Raw genomic sequence first — 25,577 nt, 5'->3', positions numbered from 1 at the left:
CTTGGCACGCTACCCTCCAGTGGGTCAAAAAGCACAGTACTTAGCAGGCAGCCCTTTCACCTGACACCTTCCAAACAGCTGAAGCTTCCGCCTTGTTATCACACCAATGCATCACCTCTGCACCGATGCCTTTTGTGCTTACCCACATTTCTGATGCAGTGCTGAGCGCTGCTGGTCCTCAGAATTCATTTTGAAAAGCTAGCTGTCTTCACACATCAATCTTCTAGAAGTCTCCTCCACATATGCTAGAATCAAGAATACACAGATCTTAAGAAGCCCGATTTTCTGCCTATAGAAATTTCCCTTTTTCTTAATTGCCATATATTTCAGCTTTTCTCCTCCTGCAGATGACTATCTTTGTCTTGTCCACACTCCACAATCATTCCACATTCCTCTGGAAGACACTAACTATACTCTGCACACTATTCTCACAATCAGATGGACATCACCCCTGAGCTACAGACTGTAAAAGCATACAGCAAGGTGATCAAGAGAGGACTTTGGCCATCACAACTTCATACATCCCAGCAGACAAACAGAAGGTGACAGGAGGCTGGCAATTACCATCTTAAGCCACTACATTTTCCTGCTAAGCTCGCTTCTTCAAAAATATTATTCAGCACATCTTAGAACCATCCATTATCTACCACACAGTGTAAGACAACAGAGGCAAAAAAGATCTTCCTCATGACCTCTGTGTTTGTTTCACAAGTAGCTTGAGGCACTGAACCTTATACCATCCCTCTATTTTCAAGAAACAAGGTTGCCTCCTCACATTTTTTTTCTTTCAATACTTTTAACTTTTTAAAGAATAGTTTTTTAAGAATAAGACTTTTCACAGAAGCGACTAACAATGACAGACCAGCAATAATCTGCACAACACTGCAAGATGCCATTTTGGTGCATCCTCATCAGGTCTGAATTTCACTGTTCTTCAGCTATTTTTAATTCTCTGAAAATATGCAGGTATCTAGTAAGATCAACATCTCCTGCTATGGTCAGCATTGCTACCATGCCACAGGCCCACATTTTATAACAAACCTCACAGCAAACTCCTTGCTTCTCCAAACCATACCCCAACCATTCCTCAGTGCTTATTGCTGTTTCATTGCTCTGTTAAGCAACAGACACTTTTAAATTATGTTTTGATAACTCCTTTAATGCCTTTTCAGATGTTTCAGCCAGACAGTCACCAGCAGAGGGTTTCTGCAGCAAGGCTATACTTCTTGCCCAACCTGGCATGCCTTTCTCCATCTATGAATGATAGAACTCAGTGGTACAGGAGAATTTGTAACCCAGAAGTACAGAAGATTTCAAAAAGGTAACAGTAAAACTCATGAACGATATACCATTAGTATTTACGGCCACCCAAATGCAGTCTGGCTCAAGAAACCCACCTGTTGGTCACTGGGAAGAAAAGGCCAGAGGCCCGTTCAGAAGCAGGGCACGTACCACGTACCCTCCGAGAAACCTGCTGCTGGGTGTTACCAGCAACAGGTGAGCGGCCCTGATCCCCGAGCTGCGGCAGCTGTGACCAGCCCGGTGCTGTGACTGCCCGGTGCTCTGGCGCGGGCCCCTAAGGAGCTGCCCGGCCGCACGCCAGCCGCGGGCACCGGGCCTGACGGCTACAGGCGGCTCGGTAACCCCGCCAGCCGCTGCTGAGGAGCTGCTGCTGGCACAGACCGGCCGCTCCCCAGGGCAGCGCCCCGGGCCGCACGGCAGAGCCGCCGCCGGGCGGGAAGGGCCGGTCCCGGGGCGGAGCAGCAGCCGCCTCCCGCCCCCGCCACTTCCCGTTTGGCCGGTGGCCGTTGCCAAGCGCCCGGCGACGCCGGCCGCGGTTGCCCTTTGCCTGCCGCCGCCAGCAGCCATGGGCAGCGCCGGCCGCCGCCCCGCCGCCTCAGTGCTGGCCGAGCTCCGCTGGGACGATGGCTACGCCGTCCCCGTGGCCAACGCGGAGAACAAGGCGCTGGAGGACGAAGTGAGCTGCGGCCGGGGAGGACGAGGACCCGGACCCCGCGGGCCGTGCCCCCGGCTCTGAGGGGGCCCCGGCGCGCTGCCCTTCCCCTCCCCGCCCGCCTCAGGGCGCGGGGCGGCCGCAGCTTCCTCCGCCGGGGGGGAGCGGGGAGGGCCGCCCGGGTTCCGCGGGGGGAAGGAGGCAGCGAGGCCCTGGCCTGGCAGCCGGGCGGGGGCGGGGGGCGCGGGCAGCCCTCGCCCCTCAGCGGGCGGGCAGGGCTCCCTCAGCAGCGCGCCGTCCTCCCGCCCGCGTCTCAGTCTGTCACGGAACGTGGCGCACGCTTCTTGTATTTTGCGACCAGTAATTGCAATGGCTCTGTTTTTAAGGAGTTGCAGGTGATAGCACTCGACTAAAACTAGTCTCTTGGCCGTTTTAACTTTTAAATAGCTGCAGAAGGTGCAAAAGGAAAAGGCAGACCTGCAAAATGAGTTGGCTGACTTTGAAGAGCGCACAAAAGCGATGGCGTCTCATTCCAAAAACCTAAGACAAGAGTTAAGCTTCACCCAGGTAAATTGCTGCCTCTAGCAGATCCGTTTGACCGGACAGACTTGTCACCTGAGCGTCTTTCTGTGGTTGGTATCGCTATACATTTCGCCAGCTGTGTTAGAGATTTGTCAGGCCTTTATTCTAGGATTTTCACAGGAAACCCAAGTTACACTGTGTACCGGCGATATTATTAAAAAGACCTTCCGAGATCCAATGACTGTACCTAGAAGAAGGCCAAGAAGGATGCATTTTTGAATCCCTTACGAATGGGGACTTCTGTAGATGATAAGAAAAAAATTGGTCAGGGAACATTAACCAGTGTAAAGAGAAAACCAGATGTATAGCCTTTTTAATGGTCAAGAGTTAGTTGTGAAATGTGAGTGAAGAGTTAATTCATGGACATGCAAAATGAAGTGAAATGGTTAAGGCTGTAAGTCTGTGCTTACACTCTAGTTGGCCATACTGGGTCCTTTAGATTTCTGAAGAGTCCTGAGTCAAAGCTGCATACGTTTCATGTAAAATATCCTAGGTGAAAAAGTCTGAAGAAACTTCCCTGCAGCAGAACAACTTTAAATATTTTTGGTGCTAGATTCAAGTGTTAAACTTTTAATCTGTTACAAGTGGTGTCTCTCAGGGGTCTGTACTGGCACCAGTAATAGCTTCATCAATGCCGTAGGTTTGAGTGTGCCCCGATGACACCACACTGAGTGGCACAGCTGACATGCCTGCAGGATGGGATGCCATCCAGAGGGACCTGGACAAGCTTGAGACGGGAGCCCATGTGAACCTCATGAGGCCATGTATAAGGTCCTGCACCTGGATCAGGGCAACCCCCGGTATCAGTACAGGCTGGGGGATGAAGGGATTCAGAGCAGCCCTGCAGAAGAGGACATGGGGATACTGGCAGATGAAAAACTGGACGTGACCTGGCAATGTGCACTTGCAGCCCAGAAAGCCAACCTTTTCCTGGGCTGCATCAAAAGAAGCATGTCGAGCAGGCCAAGGGAGGTGACTCTCCCCCTCTGCTCTGCTCTTGTGAGACCCACCTGGAGCACTGCATTCAGCTCTGGGGCCCGCAACATAACAAGGACATGGACCTGTTGGAGCGAGCCCAGGGGCGGCCACAAAGATGATCGGGGGCTGGAGCACCTCTCCTGGGAAGACAGGCTGAGAGTTGGGTTGTTCAGCCTGGAGAAGGGAAGGCTCCGGGGACACCTTAGAGCATCAGCCTTCCAGTCCTAAAGGGGTTTATAGGAAAGATGCGGACAAACTTTTTAGTAGGACATGTAGTGATAGGACAAGGGGTGATGGTTTTAAACTGAAAGAGGGTAGATTTGGACTAGATATAAGAAAGACATTTTTTACTATGAGGCTGGTGGAACACTGGAACAGGTTGCCCAGAGAGGTGGTAGATGCCCCATCCCTGGAAACTCAAGGTCAGGCTGGATGGGGGGGCTCTGAGCAGCCTGGTCTAGTGGAAGTTGTCCCTGCTTGTTTGCAGCGTGGCTGGACTAGATGACCATTAAACGTCCCTTCCAACCCAAAATATTCTATGATTTTATGATTTAAGCGAAGCTTCTAGTAATAGATTTCTTATTATACAAGGGGAAACCCCCACTTTTAAATCACTTTTGTCAGAACAATTAGACAGTACAGAGATATTGCTATAGGGCAGCCTGGTGGTGGTCTGTCTCAGCACAAAACAATAAAATTATTTCTTTTGCTGTGCCTCCTGAACCTGCTGTAAATTTGCTGTTTATCAAGAGACTAAGGTTTTGATGTTGAAAGATTAAGATTCTGAATTTTGGGTGAAAAATCCTTCAATTCAGTTTTTAGGACTACGAACGGTTGATCTATGGATATCTGATACAATGCAATGTGTGTGCCTATACAAATACTAGAATACATATGTTTGAGATACTAAAATCCAAATGATAAATTTGCTCTGAAAATTCCCATATTTACATGATGATATCATACCATTCTCTTGGGATTTGGTTGTATGTAAGAAGAGGGATTTTTTTATGATGTATGCCTATTGTTTATTGTAAAATGCTGAACTGTATGTATTATTCTCTAGTCTCTTTACAAAGCTCGAGAGAATGAAAGTGAAACTGAACAGCACTTTAAAGTCCTTGCCGAGAGACAATGCGAACGCCTCAAAAGTGAGATTAAACAACTGGAAGATGAGATAGTTTCCTTAAGAGAGAAGAAAAACAGTCAAGAAGTAAGGTTTACAATTTTTGTAAGACAACACCCATATTGCAATTAGATTTTATGACTTGTGCTCGCTTGTGCTTACAGAAATACAAGTCCAGAATAACTGATTATAATTAAGACTTCTAAACTATAATAGATGATCTGGATGTGCTTTTCCATGTGTAGGCAAGTAGTATGACACTGAGGATCTCCTTGCATAGATTGGACAAGACTTAGCAAATATTAAGTAGATATTGAAAGACTTCTGTTCTTAATGCCAGATACATCCATATCACCATTTTGTTAATTCTTGCAGGTATTTTCTTTATGGTTTAAAAATTAAATTGTTGGTAGCAAATCTTCTTCTCCACATAAAATATACTTGGGGCATGAGTTCAAGATCAAAAATTTGCTTTACGTTAAAAAAAAATAATAATCTAATGCTATCTAATTACAGTTTTTTTCCTGATTAATGGAACTATCTCTTTTTCTTTCTATGAAGAATTTAAATTATGTTTACTTTTTAATTTATTTGCTCTTTTTCTTCTTGTTAGGTCTGTAAACTCCAGTTTCTCAGAATGGGTAGCAGGATGAAGATATCCTTGCTATTCAGCTGGGTCTGGATTCTCTCATGTTTGTGTCAGGAAGTCCCTTGTCATGTAGGGCCATCTGTAAATTGATATGCAGGATAAGGATCTAAGAACTGAGCCTCAATGTAAGAGAGACAGATTTTAACCTATGATGTTTCAGATCAGTTTATTATGTGGAATAACCAGAGGTTGACTTTTCTGTTTAGTATTATTTGCTTTTTAAGTTTGTGATAACTGTCTTCTTTAAGAACAGGACATCTATTGGTGTTCCTCAAGTGTAACACACAATTAATAAAAAAGGAAACTAGCAATTCTGTTGACAACAGTATGTGTGAAAATAGCTTGAACTGGTTGTTTTGATTGCTATTCAAAAATATTGGACACTTTAATATTAACTCTTTATATCTAATTTTATTAGAATACTATAAATAAAACCACTAAGAAGTTGGAAAATTTAAAACAACAGATGAACTGTCATGAGGATGTTCTGGACAGTTGGATAAAGGAATCAAATCGTAAAGATAATGATGTTATCACAATCCAGAAGTATGCACAACAAGATGAAGGGAAACTAGGAGTAAGTAGAAATGACAGCAATTTTCCGAGACAAAACAGAAAACCATTTTAGCATTTGAAGACCTGTTATGTTGTCAAATCAGGTTAAGACTGAGACAAGATGTTGTACAACAGTGCTTTTACGCTGGTTTCTGCTTAGCACAACAGTGCTATTCCATATGAGGTTCTTTATAAAGAGAGAGAGATCAGATATATATCAGAGACAACAGGTTTTACAAAAGGTGAAAGGCATAAGTGGAAGACATTAATTTGGTCATCTGGGTAAAACTGAAGTTTTAATTTTTCTGAGAAAGTGCACAAATAGATAATCAAGTCTAGAAAACTGCTACTGAATTGAGAGGACTTTGTTCAAAAATGCATGCCAAATATGGACAAATAGTGTGGACTTTCCCATTAGAACTGAATTTGTTAATATTACTGAGAAAAAAGTACAGTTACTGCAGTAAAGCTGTCTGGAATAATGGAAGATGGTATAAATAGAGACTCCAGTCACAAGTTCAGACTTTGTAAGGGTTAGTTCTCAAGTATATTGTTAATTTAGAGATAAGTAACCCTGGTTAATATTCTTTTGAGCCTTTAAATACAAGGAGGAGAAATTTGATTTTTACTCATTGAATACTTAACTCAAAAACTTTAGCTTGCACAGTCTCACTGATATCAGTTACATTAGCAAGTCACACAGCATAGTGGGAAGAGTAAAGTGAAATATCTGATGCTGAGGAAACCACATCCACATTTATACACAGTGGAGGGTTACTTTGGCCTTGCTGCAATCCAGTCCCAAGGGCTGACAAGAGGTTGGCTTCTTGTATGACCAAATATTTGGGAAGCTAAGATTCTCAGTTTTTTGTTCTCTAAAACACAATAAAATTGATGGCTCAATAATTCCACCCCTAAATGTAGCAGAGCTTTAAGAATTTATAAGACATTATAGATTTGTTTTCAAATAGATTTTATATTCGTATCCTTTCATTTTAGGCATTAACCCTTCAAGTAGAAAAGTTGACCGTGCAAGCAAATCACAAGCGCAGAGCTCTTGATAATGAGCTTACAGAAACCATGACAGCACAGGTTTGTGCTTAAGGTTCTTGAAGATACCCTGTTACATGTGGAATTTTTAATATCAGAAATCATGAGGGTGCTTTCTTTTGAACAGATAGAGCTTGACAAGACAGTTGAAGATTTTCGCAGAGTACATCAAGAAAGGCAAGAAGTCATAAGGCAGTGGGAGAATGCAGTACAACAGATGCAAAAAAGGGATCAACAGATTGATCATTGTGCTTTGGTAACACTGCTGTTAACTGATCCATATCAGTATATCAGCCTACTTTTGTGTCTATGATATTCATAAGGATTTTGCCATTCACATGTAGAATGATTGGGTCTTTTAATGTTCAGTGTTCTCTTTGTATTTACCTCTGTTTTATTAAGGTGTTTCCAAGTTCAGGTATTACTGAAAGTGCTGCAGGGCAATAGAACAGATGCACCAGAAAAAGCTTGAAGGATCAGTGTAAAGAAAAATTTTATAAATGTGGATTCCAAAGTAACAATGGCTTTTTTGAAGGTGGGGGAAAGCATAACTGCATGTACAAGAAGGCTCTACCTAAATCCTTAGCTCTGCTGGTATGATATTTTCCTGCTGAAAGAATATCAGCTTTAAGTTGCCCATACGGGTATTACATATACCCTGAGCAGAAACATGGTTTAAACAGGCTTAAGATATAACACTAAAAAAATAAAGTAACAATAGAAGAATGACAAGCCAGAAGAAATACTACCAAACACAAAATATAAGGGTCTAATTTAGCTGAAGTATTTTGGATTTCATAGTATTTCAGGTCAGAAGGTTCCTGCAAAGCACAAACAACAAACAGATATAAAAAAGCAATAACAAAAATACCCCAGCAGTGGCCAATCTCCCATATACAGTAGTCCATAGAATAGTCCCACTGGTGCTTTTGTAAACAGTTTTGTTTTGTTCTTTTACACTAGAACTACACTCTAATTTTCCCAGTAGCTATCTTTTACTTAACCCTTCAAAATAAACAATTTTCATCGAATAGCTGTAAATCTGTCAGCTAGAGTAAGCATCACTACTATTGGTAATTTTCCTCTTACATTTCCTCTGTGTCAAGTCTATCTGAAGTTTTGTTCACATAGCTTGTTTTTCTTCTTTATTCAGTCAATCAAAAACTATTTTTATTTCACCTAAGTTCATAGTGTTATCTTTTTTAGAAGTTACTGGAATATTTTGGAAGTTGCCAATCCAAACAATTGTAGTATTTGTTTTTGTGATATATGACCAGAATGAAGTAATTTAAGGATGTAAGGATGATGTGATATATGGGCTGTCTAATGCAAGCAGTAGTCTTAATAGCAATTTGTCTTCTGGTTGTACTCTATTAATTTAACACATCTTAACTAGTGCAAGCCATCTGAAATGTTTTTATCGTGATAGCTAATAACAGAGATAAAACAGGAGATCAGAAAGAAAGAAATTGTGCTGAAAGAGAAGAATTCCTTTTTGGTAAATGAAACTCTTAACAATGTGGAATACGAGAAGAAAATTTCTTCTGCCGAACGGGAAGCTACCAGCCTCCAAAATGAGTCTCAAACTCAGGATACTTACAGGGTTCAGCTGCAGGATCAGGTAAGGATGACCAAACCGTTCTGAAAGTATAACTTTTGAATAGATGGAGGAAATACAGGAATAGCATTTGCTTTTCTTTGGCTTTAATTCAACAAAATGTCTGCTTTTCCCAGTGTACTCATGATAATTTGGATCTGAACCCTCAGCTTAATTCTGTCATTGATACTGGTGAAGAGATTAGCTTGTATTCTCTGTTGTGTTGGTATAAAATGGATGAATTTTCTTTTAAATGGTGTAACACTGTTAGATGCTTCAGAAGGAGGCATGTCTTGCCTTCAGCATACATGGACTGCAGTATCGTATAAAGATGAGAGAAAGCTCTTCGGGATTCCAAACATTTTCTGTCCTGTGCTCTCAGAAGTGAGTGTTGATGGCCCTTGTAGTCAGGTTAAAATTCTTGAAAATAAAAAAAACCCAACTTACTTTCATATGGCTTTCTAATCAAGAGGCAGCAGGATAGGGCTGCCCTGTGAACAAGCCATGCTTGCTGCTGTTTGTACTTACTCTGTTACTTGTAGTTAATCTGCACTTAAAGCTAGGAATGAGCTGCACTGCTTAATTACTAAAATGTCTGTGTAAGTATTTCTAAGAGGTATTCAAATCTCATGGCTCTGTTGAGAAGGGATACACTCGTATCATCTAGTACATTTTTCTGTTAACAAGAAAATGGTAACACTGGGCTACTTAGCAAGCTTTGTGATTTAAAAAAAAACACAATGCACCTGCTGTTGCGTTAACTTTGGATACCTTTTCTGTAGCAGGTGCTTCAAACTGATACCCTAATTAAACTGTAGGTAGCTCAAACAAGGTGTAGGCTATTAGATTACCCTATAATTCACACAAACTTGAGGGTTCACAGGATTGGTAGGTTTTCATCTCTAAGCTGTGAGATTCTTGCTTGAAGTTTTTTACAATTAAAACTACATAATGTGATAATGAGAACAGTCTCCAATTATTAGGTGTTAGAACATCTGTGGCATGCAAGTGAGAAACAGGGAAAGAAACAGACTTACAGTTCAACAGATGCCTGACCTCCTGGTTCCTCATTCTGGTACAGAGAGAAACCAGCTACATACACCCTTGATCAGGTTTCTTCATCTGTGAAAGTGAAGACAATTACACATCCATTGTTAAGTGATACTGTGAAGACTAATGAGCTACCTACCGATTGCAAAGTATCCCTATCCTGTTTAATAAGTGTATGCTGTCATGTATTTTTTTACCAAATTAATTGTCTATTTTTGTCACAGTGTACCCTTATCTTAATCAAAATAATTTTATGTACCCAACAAAGTTTGAATTGGAAATATTTATTAGCTATATAAGGGTATCCCATGTTTACAAAGACCCTCATCAGTCAGCTGTGCTCTATAAAACCATGGTTCCACTTATGCAGCTGCTGCTGGACAAGAATTGCAGCCCACAGCACCTTTGTAATTCATTCTGTATTCTTAAGTATTTTGTCCTAGTATTCAGATTAAGTAAATTAATCTATTGAGTTTACTAGCTGTGCTGATTTACAGCACCTCAGAATTTGCAGCACTTCCTATTTGGAAAACACTGTTAAAAAGAAACAGAATACTTTCCAATAAATAGCTCCCTTACAATGTAAAATATCCTGACATGTACCAAAGTAAATAAAGAACCCAATTGCTCCATTTTGTAATTTGTTAGCTGGATGCTTTGAAATCCACTGTGGACAGAACTGCTTCTGATCTAGAGTCTTTGAGAACACAAGTAACCAATCTGAAGAAAGAAATACAGAAAAAACAAGCCAGGTAAGAAACAGACCTTCAAAAGTACCATTTGTAAGGGTTAATAGTATAATCAAATCCTTGAGGTAGCAAAGAACCTTAAATAATGTTCATGATTAAAGCCTCCAACTTTCTGGTTACTTTATGCTCTGCACAGTTTCTGGCACCAGGGAATTTAGGAAATACTCCTGGTAATCCTTGTTTTTGAAGGGCATGAAAAGATCAGTTAGGGCCTTGGTTATCATAGGTTCAAGTTTAGCTTGCTTTATTAGGCAACTGCTTAGTAAGGTATGCTGCTTATTTTTGGCAGTGTTGTATATGCAATGTACATGTAACTTGTTAAATTGTGTAATTTTGTTTAGGTTAAGCTTTCTTAATGGAAAAAATGCAAGTCTTTCCAATAAGCTGAAGCTTGTGACTGAGGAGACACTCAGTTCAGAAGACAAAGCTTTGAAGATGGAAGAAATACTCAAGGAAGAAGAAAAAATTGTCAAGGTGAGATGTTTTTCATGGTTTCTGCAAATGAGGTTTCATTTGAATTTGCAACATCTATCTAGGACACTCATTTTAATCCATAAATGTTTAAGTATTAATATGGTATGTAGCTATTTCATCAAATGATGAAGTAATGTGCATATAGATAAGCTGGTATCTGTGCTGGGGAAACTGGAGGAAAATAAGTGGTCCTAGTAATTCAGAAGATGATGTCCCCATATATTAATATATGATACTGGCACTGGCATTGCACAGATCAGATATAAAACCAGAATTCTGACTCTGCCAGTGTACTGAACAGGCATTTATCTCTAACATCACCTAAAAGCTACTTACAACTTCTCGGCTTGACTGAAATAAAATTTGGGCAAATTTTGTTATAAAGACACATTAATGTTTTGCTTCTGCTTTGTAACAATACTGAAAAATTTCAAAATCTTGTATTTTTGCTTAGCCCTTTGGGGAATTTGCCTCTAAACATTCTATTTTATGGACTACTGAGGAACAAGGGTCCTTGAACTTCCTTTTCATCTTGTCAGAATGACTTTTCAGTAGCATTACCACTGACAATTCTTGGCTTTAGTAAAACACCACTGAAAGTTAGAAACGTGTGAAGAACTATAATTTTGGCAAACTGACGTTTAAAAAGATTTTGAAATCTTTTAATCCAATTTGGCTGGCCTAGTCTCCTCTTCATTATTTTAATTCTACTACGTGATACTCTGATACATCTAACTTGTGGACATTTAAAGAATTACTGGCTCACTTCAGATTTCATTTTCACGATGAGTAAAAATTTTTGATACGGAAATTGACAAGCATAAGCTGTAATATGGTGTCTGCTTTTTAACATGTCTAATAATACTTTTTATTAAAAAAAATTAAAAACCCACTTCTTTCTTACATTGCAAATTAAGTATAGGAATAAATATATCCTAATTAATTATCACGTGACTAACTGCAAAGGGCTTTTGAATAAATGCAATGTTGTAATGCAATGATCTGAACTTTCCCACATCTCAGAAAATGTTTCTACTGTTTTGTTATTTTGCTACTAATTCTCTTAAAAATATTCTACTGCTTAACTTCTGACTGAACTTGATACAATTTTTTTATTTTTACATTTTGCTGGACAATTCAACTATTGGATATGCTGAAGCCTTCTTCACAGTAAAATGACCACGTTAAATTAACATGTCAGCAGGTGTTCTGACACATGACAATAAAGCTGTGTCTGTGCATAGCACTGTATACCTTTTTTTTCCCCCTATTTTGTTTCCTGTGGCATGTATGTGAAATAATCCCTTGCAGCAGACTGTTATTTTTCAAACTTAGTAACCCCACAGGCATTAGCTGTACATCTTAAATATACTTAGAGAAACTAGAGAGGGGATGTCTTTCTTTACAGAGAGTTTCTTGAATTACAGGCCTTACTCACTGTTTTGGTTTTTCAGATAATCTGAAAACAAATTGTAATCATATAACGATTTATGGAAGTAAAAGCCTTATTTGCTTCCCCTTAAGACTGTTACCAGGGTGGCCAAACCATTAGCAGAGTTTCTTTACTTGCGTCTGTGGCGGATAACCTAAGATGACATTGAGCCTGGCAGCTCCACAGCTTCAGGGTAATATTTTAACTAGAATGAACTGTTCTTGAACAATGTCTGTGATGTATTAGTCAGAAACATGCTTTCCATCACCATTAGACACACATGGCTATTTGCTGCATCTATTAATTTACTGTGAAAGGATATTTAAGGAACAATGTGGATGAAATGTCACCATTTTGCGCTTTAGTTCTGAGATACTTCTCTCTCTCCAATCTGTGGCAAAGCAGTGCAGCACAGTGAAGCTTACTGAATATCTTATCTCTATTAACGACCTCACTTAAAGGGAGAGAAACAATTTCTATTAAATAAATGAATTTAGATACGCAAGAAAGACTATGAAATGAAGGTCAAATTGTGATCCAGTTTTAGTAGACAAATTCATCATTGTCATTAGCTTCAGAAAGAGCTCAGAATTGGGCACATGCATAAGAACAGTTTACTTCTGAAATTAAATTCCTGTGTTCAGGCATGATCTAAAGCCCACTGACATCAGTGTGAAATGCTACAGGCTATAAACAATTTAATATTAAACTTACACCTGCTTTTTTACTTCCTGAGTTTTGGATTTGGAATTTGACCTACAGCAAGTTCAAATACAAGAAAAAAAATCTGTTTGGTAGAATGTGATTACAAACTCTTAGAGAGGGAGCTGACTTACCTTTCACCATTGTTAAAACCAGCAAGATGGTTCGCAAGCGAAGTTCACCATGTATACCTATAAAATCAAGAATAAGCACATTTTTAATCAGTGCAGAAATGTGAATTCTAAGGTGTTTTGCTATATTAATTTAAACGTGCATCTTCAAACTCTGTACCAGGCTTGAGCTAAACATAAATGAGTCTTTTGGAACAGCACTGTGATGTCACGTCACTGGTTTTAGAGATGTACCTTACAGGAAGCTAGTATGCTGCACAGCCTGAGCTTTAGAAGGTCTTTGATATTTGGGGGGGGGGGGTGTGGTGGTGGAAGGAGGGAAAGACTGACATTGTCTTCCTTGTTAGGGTTATAGAAAGAAAATAATTTCAATTTTGTTTGTTTTCAGTACATTTCAGGTTACCTGAAATGTTCAGCATTGTCTTACTGTAGCAAACCCTACTAAAACCTAATTTCCTGCACTGACGTAGGTGTAAATGGCACGTATTTCTCCAAATATTCACATATACTGGAAGCAATAAGGAGGGGTCTTTTGGAAAAAGTGGCAGGATTTTAGTTTTCTGAAAGGCTAAAATCAGTAGTATTCCTATAATGGGGAAAAAAGGTCATGTAATAGTGGGGTAGGATCCAATTTTTTTTTTTTTAAATAAATAATTTTAAATCAAAGACTTTTCCTGCCAACCATTCTGAAGACTTAAGAAATTCCATGTTCATATTAATGGATATAATATTGAAATTTTTTAATCTTCCTATATATGCTTAATAAAGGCAAGTAATTCCTCAGAAATTACTTCTGATGTGATTACTTACTTACTTCTAATTATTGTCACCAGGAAAAAGAAACAGAAATGAACCAGTTAAAAGAACTACTTTTCAAGAAGACTCAAGAGTTAAAGGTGCAGAAAGATAAGGAGAAGTGTGTTCTAGCAGAAATTGAGGGAAGTCGAACATCACTTAAAAATCTTAAAAGTCGGCTGCACAGACTTGATGCAGATGGATTAAAACAACAAGAATTGATATATAATCAGGTAAAATGTTAACATTCATACCATCATTGTTTCTTGGGTCTAACAAGAATAAATAGCTTGAGTTCTGTAATGTTTGTCTACATCTTACCATTTTGGAAGTGCTGTGCAGTATGATTTGAAGTCTGCATTTATTCCTGTCTCTACATGTATGGATAAAATGGAGACTTTCTGTAGTATCACCTACATCATGCGCTTGTGTATTTCATTATTTTTTGGATCTGCTGCTTTTCCCACTAATCTCCAATCAGTTCTTTACTTTGATCCCTCTGAACCACAGACACCTCAGGGTAAATTTTTAAAGCAATACAAGAGGTACATGCCAAAATCCTGTTATTTACTAATTGGATTTTGTGTCTATTTCCTATGCACCACTTTGAAAATTTGCTTTTATATAAGCATTTTCTGGTAACAGCAAGATGGCAACTCCACTGTAAGCCTCCCTACAGCAGACTGTGCCGAGTATGCTTTGTTACTGTTCTGGAAGATTACTCCTGAACCATCACTGTGCATCAGTCAACTAAGAATATTCTCCTAATGAGGTCTATAAGCCATAAATTATTATAAAAACAATAGCTTAATTGGGTGACTGTCCTAAAGCCAACATTTAGATCCAAGTTTATATCCAGTGTTTTAGCTTTATAGGAAGGCTGTAATTGCTTATCTCAGACTATGAATTCTCTCAAAAATTATTTTAACAGGATTTTCATATTCAGCAAGTTCAGAGACGGCTGTCACGGTTAGAAGGGGAGGTTAATGAAGATGAAAAACAAGTTTTGGAAGCCAAAGTTGCTGAACTTAAGAAAACCTTAGAAGAAAAGAAAAACATGTACAATGTTTTAAATGCACAGCACAAGAAACTTCAGGTAGCTTCCTTAGAACATCAGGTTGACCGTGTAACATCTGGAAACTTCCGTGAATTAAGTAGATTGGGTCTTATAAATTAATACCTTGGTTTTAGATTAACAGATAAATGAATTTTGTGTAAACTGTGTGGAAAACTTTGTATGCTCCCTCTACCTTCCAGAAAAATAGGTCATTACTGCACAACTGAGACACCTTAGCATGAAGACAAGCACTGAAACATTGGAAAGGCAAGCTTAGCTTTCATGTCAAGATGTGACTGACTGCTTGGAAACATCTGAGTTTATTGTTAGGACCATGTAGATATAGGAGAATATTATTCTGTGATGCTACTACTTACTTTTTATTTTTCATAAAAAAAGTACAGTTGCATTTAAAATTGTACAAAGTAACAGCATTTGAGTTAGTTGACCCCAATCCTGATACGTGGTTCAGAAATACTATTTTTTTGGTCTTTATTCATGTGTGCAAATTTTGCATATGCATGCTTGTTCTCTGGTTTTCCACTATCCAGTGACCCTCATTAATTCTCAAAAAATACCCTTACCTTTTTTGTAGCTATGAACCAGTCAGTTACTCTGTAGCCAATTTATAATTTCTTTTCATAAAAAATGTATGTTTCTTGATCAGCTACATTTTAGCACATTTATAAACCTCTTTTCAAAGAGAAACCGTACAGAGACAAAAGTCAGGTTTTTAATGAAACATACCCAAGTGGTTTCTCAAAGTGATAGTTAAGAAAAAAATTGACCTATTTAGTGAGGGGAAAATGCACATAGAAGAGCCATTTAACTGCAGTTCCATGCAATAACAAGATTTAAGGTCGGGCAACCGGTGCCCACACTTCAGTTTTGAGGAGATAGACAATTTGAGCAGCAAATATAATTGACAAACATTGAAACACACCTCCAGGAATTTATTCATACTCTGGAGTGTTATCAAAGACAGGTGGGTTTATGAAGATGAATTCTAGACATAAAAGTCATGGTCAGACATGCCAGGATTTTTTTTTTTTTTCATCTAGACCAAAATACATGATTGTATCAGAATTGCCTTAATGGCTGCAAGATCTATACTGTATAAGTAACAGTTTCTACGCTCCAAATAAAACAAGCAATGACTTTAATATTGCAACAGCACTCTAGGCACTGTTTGCAGAGCAGTATATGGACAGAAGATGATGGTGGTTCCTGTGATCCAGGACTTAAAAATATCTCATTTAAAATGAACTGGTAGCTTTTCTTGCAACTTACATTCACTGAAATAAATTAACTTATTTGAAAACAGAGTGATGTCCATTTCATCAAGAGAGCAATGGATAAGACAGGAGAAGAAACAAGTGATGTGATGATCAAGATAAATGAACTAAATCTTTTTAATGAGAGATCAGATCAGGAACTAAAAAAAGCTAAAGCCATTAAGCAGGTACAGTATTATTTCATAACATTAGTAACACAGGACACGTTTGTTTTTTCTAAAACATGAACTCATGACTTAATCTGAAGGCTGCTGTCTGCCTCCCACAGTGCTATATATCACTATATCCATAAGAACCCTCTCTGTAGTTTCTTGACTACACCTTGCTTTCCAAACTTTGCAATTATTTTCATCACTGTTACCTTACTAGGCACAGTGTTTTTTCTCCCCGGTATAAAGCATGAAGTTTGTTTGGGTTATCAGTTTAATCACACATTACTTATACCACAATATCCACCTGGTCAGGTGGATATTTTCCCTGCCTTTAAAATAGGAAATGTGTTTACTGTTCAAGGACATCTTTAATTAACACTGTATTTTTTTTCTTGATGTGTGATGCCAGCTAATAAGTTTGGCACAGTTTTGTTATTAAATTGTGAATTTTTTTCCCCCAGCAGATGGTTTGGATCTATTGATATTCCAATTTAAGAAATTTGAAATAAAATAGAAGTCCTTTCCTCATGTTTTGATAAACAGACCCACCCATCCCCTCCCTGGTCCCTATGCTCTAATTGCTGAATATTTTTTCCTGCAGTAAGTTTTAGCCTCCCTAAAGGAGGCACTAAGGTAGCAGAACAATACAGGGGCTAAGCAGCAGGGGAAAGAATTTTGCTATTGACTTAACTGGTGCACTCGCTCCTCAGTGAAAACTCTCTCTTTCTCTAAACTGGAATTTTTCTTTGGGGATGAAATTTAAAGAGACGAAAGAAAGAAGCTGATGGCATAAAAGAACTCAGAGAAAAAATGATACAGAGTTTGGGATCCGTAAGAGATTTTTCAAAAAATGATTCAAAGTGTTTGCATGCTAATGAAGTTCTTGCTGCTTTTCATAAGCTTTGGTAGATAAAAATTTGCTTATCTAACACCACTACTTGTAGACCTACCGAATCAAACAAATTCCGAGACTGTCCTAATGTTCAAGTGAGATATTAACAGCTTCAGAAATTTCCTTCTAAGGTCTGCTTAATTTCTTTGAAGCCACCTAAACTGAAAGGAAGTTGTAGATGGAAGTCTTACCCACCCATAACTTGGTCTGAATTAGAAAGTCTGATGAATTTGTATAAAACTATGTAGGACAGAGTCTACCTCTATTGCACTCGCCATGTAAACTGTTTAGCAAATGAGAAAGTGAGAACGCTTCTAAATGCAGAGCAAAATGAGTCTTACAGTTGTACATATATGAGAGATAAAATAACAGATGCTTTATAAAAAATTAACTGTTACAAATAGTCTTAACAAAACCCGATGCTTTCTTATTTTGAGACCTTTTTGGCATTTTTTAGGAGATGATGGTTGAAGATAATCTCTTAAAACTAGAACTGAACCGTCTTCAAGATGCTCTGTGTAATAAAACAGAGAAAGTTTTAACACTGGAAAAACAAAAACTGGAGTTAAAGAAAGCCATAGCAGAAAGAACTGAGGAAATTAAGATTCATAAGGCAATGCTGGATTCCCAGATAAGACTCGTGGATCAGGAACGGCAACGTATACGGTAACTATTATATAAATTAAACTTGTAACTTTTATTGAGTACATTTTATATGGGGACTGAAAAACTGAAGCATTTAACCTCATTTCACCAATTGGAGAAATTGAAGATGAAAAAAATCTTGCTCAAAGTTACGTACTGGGACAGTTGAGGCTAGCAAGAGATCCCTTCTCTGAAGTCCAGCCCACAGCTTTAAGTACTTGGTGAACATGAGATTACACTTTATTCCATTAGGGAGGATCCTCTGCAGTACTGAGAGGAAAACTCAGCTGCAGACATTTTCTTAAAGTAAATGACACGTGTGTGACCCTGCCTTTTTAAAAAATAATCGTGAAATGTGCAATCATATGTCTGGAGGTATAAGAAAGTACGTGAAACAGAAGATGCTTTTAAAGAGAGTTTATTCCCAGCTGCTTGATAAAACTGTAATTTCTTTGACTGGTACAGTAAGTCTGTCTGTTTAGGGTTTTCTTTGCCTTTAAAAAATGAGCTCTCCCTTATGTGTCGTATAAAAAAAAATTAAATCTTCTGAGTTATATACGTATTGTCTTCTAAAGCAACCGCATTATGACATACTTTGCACTGATGACAGAAGGGAAAAGTTATCTGGGACAGTTTGAGCTTTGAAATCCCCGTATCTGTATCCAGCCAAAAGTCAACCCTTCAGCAGCTGAACTGCTGAAATCTGGCAGGCTTTTTATTCACCACTCTGCTAACCACACCCCACACAATAGGAAATTAGAGTGATTTAGTGTGACTCAAGCTTAACTGCACACCCAGAGTACAGACTGTGTGGCTTTTTTCCTTTGATAATTACACAGCTAATTGATACTTCCATGTAATTTGATTTGGGGTTGTTGCCTACTGTTGCTTATGCTCATTTATAGTGGCAATATTCAGATAATAGCAGCAGGGGGCAGCTTGTGCAGCTGTAGGATTTAAATGCCAAACCTTTAAACATTTTTGGGAAGGACTGTGGCACAGCCTCCCAGGATGCAGAGATCTGGAATATGAAAATAAATTTGACTCAGTTCAGAACTACAAGAGAAGCGTAGGTAACCAGAGAAACAAATGACTGTGGCTGGGAGAACGTAGAAAGCAACAAAAAACCAGCAGCTGCACAACTGCTGCCCTGCCTGCCTCCTGGTACACGGGCAGGCTGCTGGAATAACACCAGTAAAGTTGCTATAGCAAGAATTGCCCACAGAAACACTCTCTCACCCCACTTATTTTTTCCCAAAATCAATCAGTGCTGAATTTCAAGATCGCCTAAATAAAATTGATAAACTGAGATGCAGGTATGAAATTCTTACTGTTGTCATGATGCCACCTGAAGGAGAAGAGGAGAAAACTCATACCTACTATGCAATTAAGGTATTTTATTAACATAATTCATTATAATTCAAGCATTTAAGATACAGATTTCCCTGGGCTCTATTCAAGTAAATAAGACAACCTCCTTGCCTACTGCTCACTTTCAGTCTGGTTGTTTTACCTATCTGACGCTGTTGGTTATTAAAACGATACAGCAATTTCACATGAATCTCCATGGTCACTCCTACTGTCAGTGGAGCCTTGATCTTGAGCAGTTTGAAAATTTTCACTTCAGTGCTTGTTAATTTTTATAAAGGCATAAGTAGTACTGGTCACGTATGTGGTAATCCACTAAAAACTGAAAAGTAGTTTATCACAGTCTCACATGATCTTAAATTCTTCTACAGATTTCAGAGTTATTTTTAAGTATTTATTTTACCATATAGTGTTTATACCTTGAAGAATGTCAGGTTTATCACCTATGCATACTTCAGCTTTTCACTGGAAAAAAAATGAAATCAGTCTTTATTCATAATGCAATACCCTGATTCTGGAACAACAATCTATTATTTTTGATCTCCTCAAATTCTCAGAGTTCCTCTTAAAGCAAAATGCTTCTAGCTGTGATCTTGGCTGTGAAGTCCACCTTTTTCTGATTCTTAAGTGTTAAATTTCTTAATGATGGTATTTGTGCTACTGTGAGATCAAGCACAGCAGTGACCCTGGGTGAAACCCCAGTGGTCACTGGGGGTGTGTACCCTCTACAACTACACAGATTTTTCACTGTATCAGATGTTCTGAAGGGCCATAGAAACTGCTTCCCTTCACCAGCTGGCTGTGTTTATTAAATCTCACTGATCAGATAAATGAAGACTTTCAAGTGAGTAATTCCCAGACAAACTGGATGACTTGACGCTTTTTCAGTGGTTTTTATACAACATACAATCTCAACTCTTAGCTGGATTCTGTGGGTAAAGGAAACTGATGTGAAGCGTGTGCTACAGTTCCCATCAGCAGTGCAAAGCATGGAGGCTGCTTTGTACACAGTGTGGATACTGCTAATCAGGGCTTTGTGAGCTTAGATGGACAGGCAGACACCTACAACAAAATGCACATGGATGAAATACCTCAAAGAACTTCCACTACTGCAAATTACTCCTTCCAGCTACCTTGTAACTCAGATCTCAGTTCAGGCCTGACAACACAGATAAGCCCCATATTCTGCCTAGGATTTTAACCCTTATATATTGCAGGTATTTTTTTCCCTGTACAATTGTCCTAGTATTTTCAGTATGCGTGCAGTCACCTAAAATATCAGTTTTATTTTCAGGCTGCACAGGAAAAGGAAGCACTACAGCGTGAAGGCGATGATTTAAATGCAAAGATCTGCAAAGCTGAAAAAGAAATTGTAGCTCTGGAAAACACTTTGTGTGTACTCAATAACTGCAACAGCAATTACCGGAACTCCTTCAGGGAAGTCACTGAGACAAGTATGTAAAATAGAAATTGCTATTTGCTGTGTAACTCATGGAATTTCCCAACTATATACCTGGCACAAAAGAATGAATCGTACAGAGACTAAACCAATAGCAGCAAAAAGCATAGGTGATTCACATGCTGCTGTGATTAGTCCATCAGAATAAGCACAGAAGAAAATGCAGTAGGGTGTATATACAACTTATGTGACAGTCTCTAAGAGTATATTATATAAATTTTGTGAACAGTCCTAAGTAGGAACACTCAGAAGAGGCAAAGCATAATAGATTATTACTGGGGGGAGAAAAGCCATTACTGGGATAGAACTGCACAGCACAAAAAGCACTACCTTCTCTGGAGCGATGCATCACAGTTATTAATTCAGATTTCAGAAGGACAAGCCATGCCACTGCTGACCTTCTTGCAGTAGACTGAGCCAGCTGGGGCACAAAACTATACCCAGAGCAATGATACCAGCAGCCTGGGTACGTGTACTGTAGCGCTGAAGGTGGATCCCTTAGCTACGCCATCATTATCTCGAATTTTCACATGGAAGTGGGGGGAAAAAAAAAGTAGTAACCTGTCACCTGGGAAAACGATGAGTAAGAGTACAACAAACTGCACTACTGTAGCGTAGTGTCAGCAGATTTTAGAATACACACTATGTAACTGCAAGTTTTTGTATATTGGAAATTCCTCAGATTTCTGGAAAGTATCTTCATCTGTTGTTTCTGTTGCCACTTAGACCTCATTAGCTTGCTTGCCATCAGGGGAACTTTGCTGAGTGTATAAAAAGTATCACCATAAGAAATGACATAAACGTCTAGAAAATATTTGATTATTAAACTTTTGTGCCCTCTGCTGGCTCTGGAAACAATAGCTCTTAAATCATTCTCATGAAGCCAGTTTTCCACAGTGATTTGGAAAGAGTAGTACAGTATTCAAAAAAACCTTAAACCTCGAGGTCTCTGTAATACTGCCAACACTAACATAGTAATGCACTTTAAAGTAACTTACTTTGAAGTGAAAAATTGAGCTGTATACACTGCTTGTCCAGCAATAATGCTGCCTCATTGTTTGGGATCACAGATGAGGAATATGAGGAAAAGTTGAAACTAGAGGAGGAGAAAAAGGCTGCTGATGAAAAATACAGATACAAACGAAGACAGATCAAGGAACTTCAGGAAAATCTTGAGGTAAAATACAAGCAAAAGTTTGACCAGACAGACAAGGCTGCAGCACATAGCTTAATCCATCCAAGCCATCCTATTGAAAGAATAGGAAATTCTCGGACAAATTTTTGCCTGTTTTTTGTATCTAATGCTTTGTGTGAACAGACACAATTTTTTAGAATGCTGTACCTCTCTTTTCAGAAATTGAGTGCTTATTTGCATTTCCTCTAAATCACAATGAGGCTTCTGGCTTTTTAGACACATACAGCTAGAAGTTTCAAAATCCCAGACGCATGCTGAGAGATGCTCTATTTTGGCAGCCAAGAAAGCAGTTGTATTTCTGTGCACATACACCACTATTGTATCATCCTGCCTCGTACCACAGAGATTAAAATTCACACTCCTTGTGTCCTCTGGCATCCATGTCCCAGGATTTTTCTAGGGCAACATATTCTGTTTTATTAGCATTCAGGATACTTCGGTTTAAACAGTATTAATTTAGCTCAAGAGAGCCAGCTGACCCAACTTAGCAGGCTGAGCACTAAATGCACGTAAAGGATAGCTTGGGTTCAGGCTCCTCCTCAAGGACTTACTCTTGGTTCCCCTTGTTATCAAAGGGCCCACCTGGCCCTTAGGAATAACAGCTGATGTGTGACATTTTAGGCAGAAGAAATCAAAGGCACCCTGTTATATCCCACATGATGACTCTTAAGCCCCAAGTGACTGGCTACAGGTCAACAAACATTCCTATTGCTTATTCTGCCACCACAGACATATACCTTAAGAAATAGCATCTCTGAAACGAGACACACATCTTCATCAGGGAATAAGTCCTAGGCTATAATGAGGTGTTAATGCATACCCTTTCATTTATTTTTTAAGAAAAGCCACTCTTACAGAGCTGATTTTATGAATTCCACTTAAAGATTTCCATCTCTTACCACAGGAAACAATGTTGTTTTTCTTAGGATAGCTTGCACTGGGAAGTTGGTACTGTGCCAAGTCAATCCTTTGTAGGCACATCTGAAAATACCTACTTAGAACTTAATTCACAGTACCTTTAAAGTAGTTTTTTTAAGGATATCTAAACTACCTGGTGGTCTCTTTATCCAGGTATTCATACACTAAACAGGCAGAAAGTTTTGAGTTGTAATTAGTACTAATTGCTTGAGCTACACTTAGAAACAAGTAGTAGCAATAACAGGCCCTTCCACCAAATAATACAAGATAGGATAACAGAACTGCTTTATAAACTAAAACTACTGTTCAAATGAATTTGCAGAGCATGGAAAAAGATTTTGATGTATTACTGAAGAAGGGGGCCCTCTTCCAAGAGCAAAAGAAGGAAAAAGCAGCTCTTATTTTGCAGCTGAACAAAGACACAGAAGAACAAAAGCCAAAACTAGAAAGGGTAATAAAACAGGTTTGTATGTTAATTAATGACAACTTAATAACTTCATAGACAGTAGTATGTTTATAAACAATAGCACAATTAAAACCCACAGAATTTAAAGCTTAGCAGCTTTCTGAAAGTATGTTGCATTTTCATAATAGCAATGCTTTAAAAATATTTGTGTTAAAAGTGTTCCAGACTATCCAGAGAAATTCAATCTCTGAAGAAAACTAACACAGAAACACAGGAAGGAGACATTGATCTTCGTGAATTGAAAAGCTTCAATAGAACCATCGACAAATTGTTAGCTGATGTTCTAGAAGCAAATCCTGATTTAACTACACCCTTTCAAATGTACTTTCACCAGGTGAGCTTTCCAGTTAACTGCCACCAAAATCTTGATCAGTAGCTCTAGTCTACTGATGAGCATCTTTCAAGGGCAACTCCTAAATTCAACCATAAATTCTATCTACTGTAAGACAGAAAAAAGCATTCATCTGCTTTCAACATGTCTTCTAATACAAAGGATTATAAACCCTCCTGATATACCCAGTCCTATTATACAACCGTTAGGTCAACTTTTTTTTTTTTTTCCTAAATTTTCTAGTCTAGTTTAGAGCTTCCTACAATTACTTCTGCTGGTGGTAGTCAAAGATCTCGATCACCATCCACACAAAGCTCACTAGCTTCTACGAGGTATGTGCAAGCAATGGGGTTTTGGGGGGCTTTTTTTGCTTTTTACAGTTAAAGTTTAAACCAGTAAAATTAGTCCCTAAATGACAGAATTCCTGACTCCTAAAGGCCTTCTCAATCTTGTCTCTACTTCCTGAACACTCTATAAAACTTTCTCCTTATACTGCCCCACTTTAAGTTTACTAATTTTTCTAGCACAAAGTTTACTTCAGCGTCCATCAGTTATAAAACAGTAATTACAGAATAATTACATGGATTTTTGCTAACCATGCTCTAATTAAGAGGTGGTTTCACATTATATAGAAGCACAAGTTTGAGCTCCAGCCACATTTTGTATTTTGTAGTGTGAGCTCCCTTTCCTAATTAAAAAGGGAAGACGGACATGTATGCTTTTACTGATACTTTCTTCCCCTGTTCAACTAATAGTGCATATGACATGCCGAGTCAGTTGTGATTAACATTCCCACAGGTTACTTAAGCAATTAATGGCAATGTCTACAACAATCTTTGCAGGGAATCTTACCTAGAGAGCTACTGAGCACTAGTGTTTATACTGTATGCCACCGTTAGCAACTTGTATTTTAGGTACAGAGTTCCCTGTATACTCATGGGTCAATGTTTTGTCTTTCAGATCCTCCAGAAGCACAAATTCAGGGTCCGGTCACAGGCCGTCGCTGACAGTCATAGATCTGAGCTTGCCCATCAACACCGCTGCAGAAGCGGCTGCTGGCGGTTCAGAGCCACCCAGCAGAGCTAGCACCTCCAGCATTGTAAACACAAAAAAAAGACTTAAGTAATTTTTTTGAAGGCCATAGTAAAGGCTTCACACTAGTTAAGTTACAGATGAATCAATTAAGAAGCCTTAACTTCTTTATCAAGGTATACTGGCAATCTTAGCATTAATTTCTATCAGAACTTTATGTAGGTTTTATCTTTCTTCTACAGTACGCAATACATTATTACATAAAACATCTGGTTTAAGTTCTAGATAAAATAAATTAACCTTTAACTTATTTTCTCATTTTGCTGTTGGAGAACTAAAGATCTGCAAAACGCTTCAGAAGCCATTAATTCGCTTTTCTTATAATGAAAACAAGAGTTGTTAGAGCCATTAGTTTTCATAAATTGGTATCTTCACTGTCAAAATAAGTTTTAGATTACATTGCAGCAGCCCAGGAAACAAAAACGCATACTTGATTTCAAGATCAACCTCGACTATTAATCAAATAGTCATCTCAGGTCATATAAGAGCATATGATTTAAGTCAGTAAAACAGTGCTTTTTCTATTCAAAATTACAGAGCACCTTTTTTTGTACCTGACCTGTACCTACTGAATTACTTGGAAATCTTGCAGCTGAAGTACAACTGGTATTGTGTAGTCTGCCGGCTATTAGCTCCTTCACATGTTCTGCCAACATCTTTGGCAATCGCATTGTAAGAAGTGCGTAACTTTTTCCACAGCAACACAACCACTGCCTTAAAGCTACTTGTAAAGCAAACAGAAAACAGCAGGAAAACAGGCCTCCAAAAAGGCCCACACTTGAACCTACCTAGACAATAAACACTTTTAAAACTCTTCTTCTACTTCAGTTGGTTTGTTTTGTGTGGGTTTTGTTTTGTTTTGTTTTTCCTTACATTAGAGAAG

At 38.6% G+C, this 25,577-nt stretch overlaps 1 protein-coding gene and 1 long non-coding RNA gene across 3 annotated transcripts; one reads left to right on the top strand and one right to left on the bottom strand.

The window, feature by feature from the left end:
* Positions 1–1,857: 1,857 nt before the first annotated feature.
* Positions 1,858–25,521, top strand: CCDC39 (coiled-coil domain containing 39). Its single transcript, XM_056358618.1, has 20 exons — positions 1,858–1,978; positions 2,402–2,521; positions 4,581–4,727; positions 5,708–5,866; positions 6,844–6,936; positions 7,022–7,150; positions 8,324–8,515; positions 10,190–10,293; positions 10,632–10,764; positions 13,863–14,057; positions 14,756–14,920; positions 16,206–16,343; positions 17,678–17,886; positions 19,134–19,257; positions 20,528–20,687; positions 21,763–21,869; positions 23,128–23,268; positions 23,429–23,605; positions 23,846–23,934; positions 24,563–25,521. Exons 1-20 carry the CDS (start codon positions 1,868–1,870, stop codon positions 24,726–24,728), a joined length of 2,859 nt encoding a protein of 952 aa, XP_056214593.1. The 5' UTR covers positions 1,858–1,867; the 3' UTR covers positions 24,729–25,521.
* LOC130158145 (uncharacterized) lies at positions 7,226–24,591 on the bottom strand. 2 transcript variants are annotated; one of them, XR_008825184.1, is made up of 4 exons: positions 24,455–24,591; positions 13,033–13,089; positions 9,529–9,613; positions 7,226–7,715 (listed from the first exon to the last, which is right to left on the bottom strand). It is a non-coding gene; the product is annotated as an uncharacterized LOC130158145 (long non-coding RNA). The 2 variants fall into 2 exon arrangements; XR_008825185.1 differs by lacking the exon at positions 7,226–7,715 and adding an exon at positions 8,548–8,911.
* Positions 25,522–25,577: the final 56 nt, after the last annotated feature.

The sequence above is a fragment of the Falco biarmicus genome, chromosome 13, assembly GCF_023638135.1.
Source record: "Falco biarmicus isolate bFalBia1 chromosome 13, bFalBia1.pri, whole genome shotgun sequence".
Lineage (NCBI taxonomy): Eukaryota > Metazoa > Chordata > Aves > Falconiformes > Falconidae > Falco > Falco biarmicus.
This window is presented reverse-complemented; position numbering and strand designations above follow the sequence as displayed.

Excerpts from the sequence above, each read along its gene's own strand:
- CCDC39 (XM_056358618.1), top strand. The coding sequence starts at position 1,868 with ATGGGCAGCGCCGGCCGCCGCCCCGCCGCCTCAGTGCTGGCCGAGCTC. Across the intron at positions 8,516-10,189 it reads GGGTTCAGCTGCAGGATCAG|CTGGATGCTTTGAAATCCAC; the intron begins GTAAGGATGACC and ends GTAATTTGTTAG. Across the intron at positions 21,870-23,127 it reads AACTTCAGGAAAATCTTGAG|AGCATGGAAAAAGATTTTGA; the intron begins GTAAAATACAAG and ends ATGAATTTGCAG.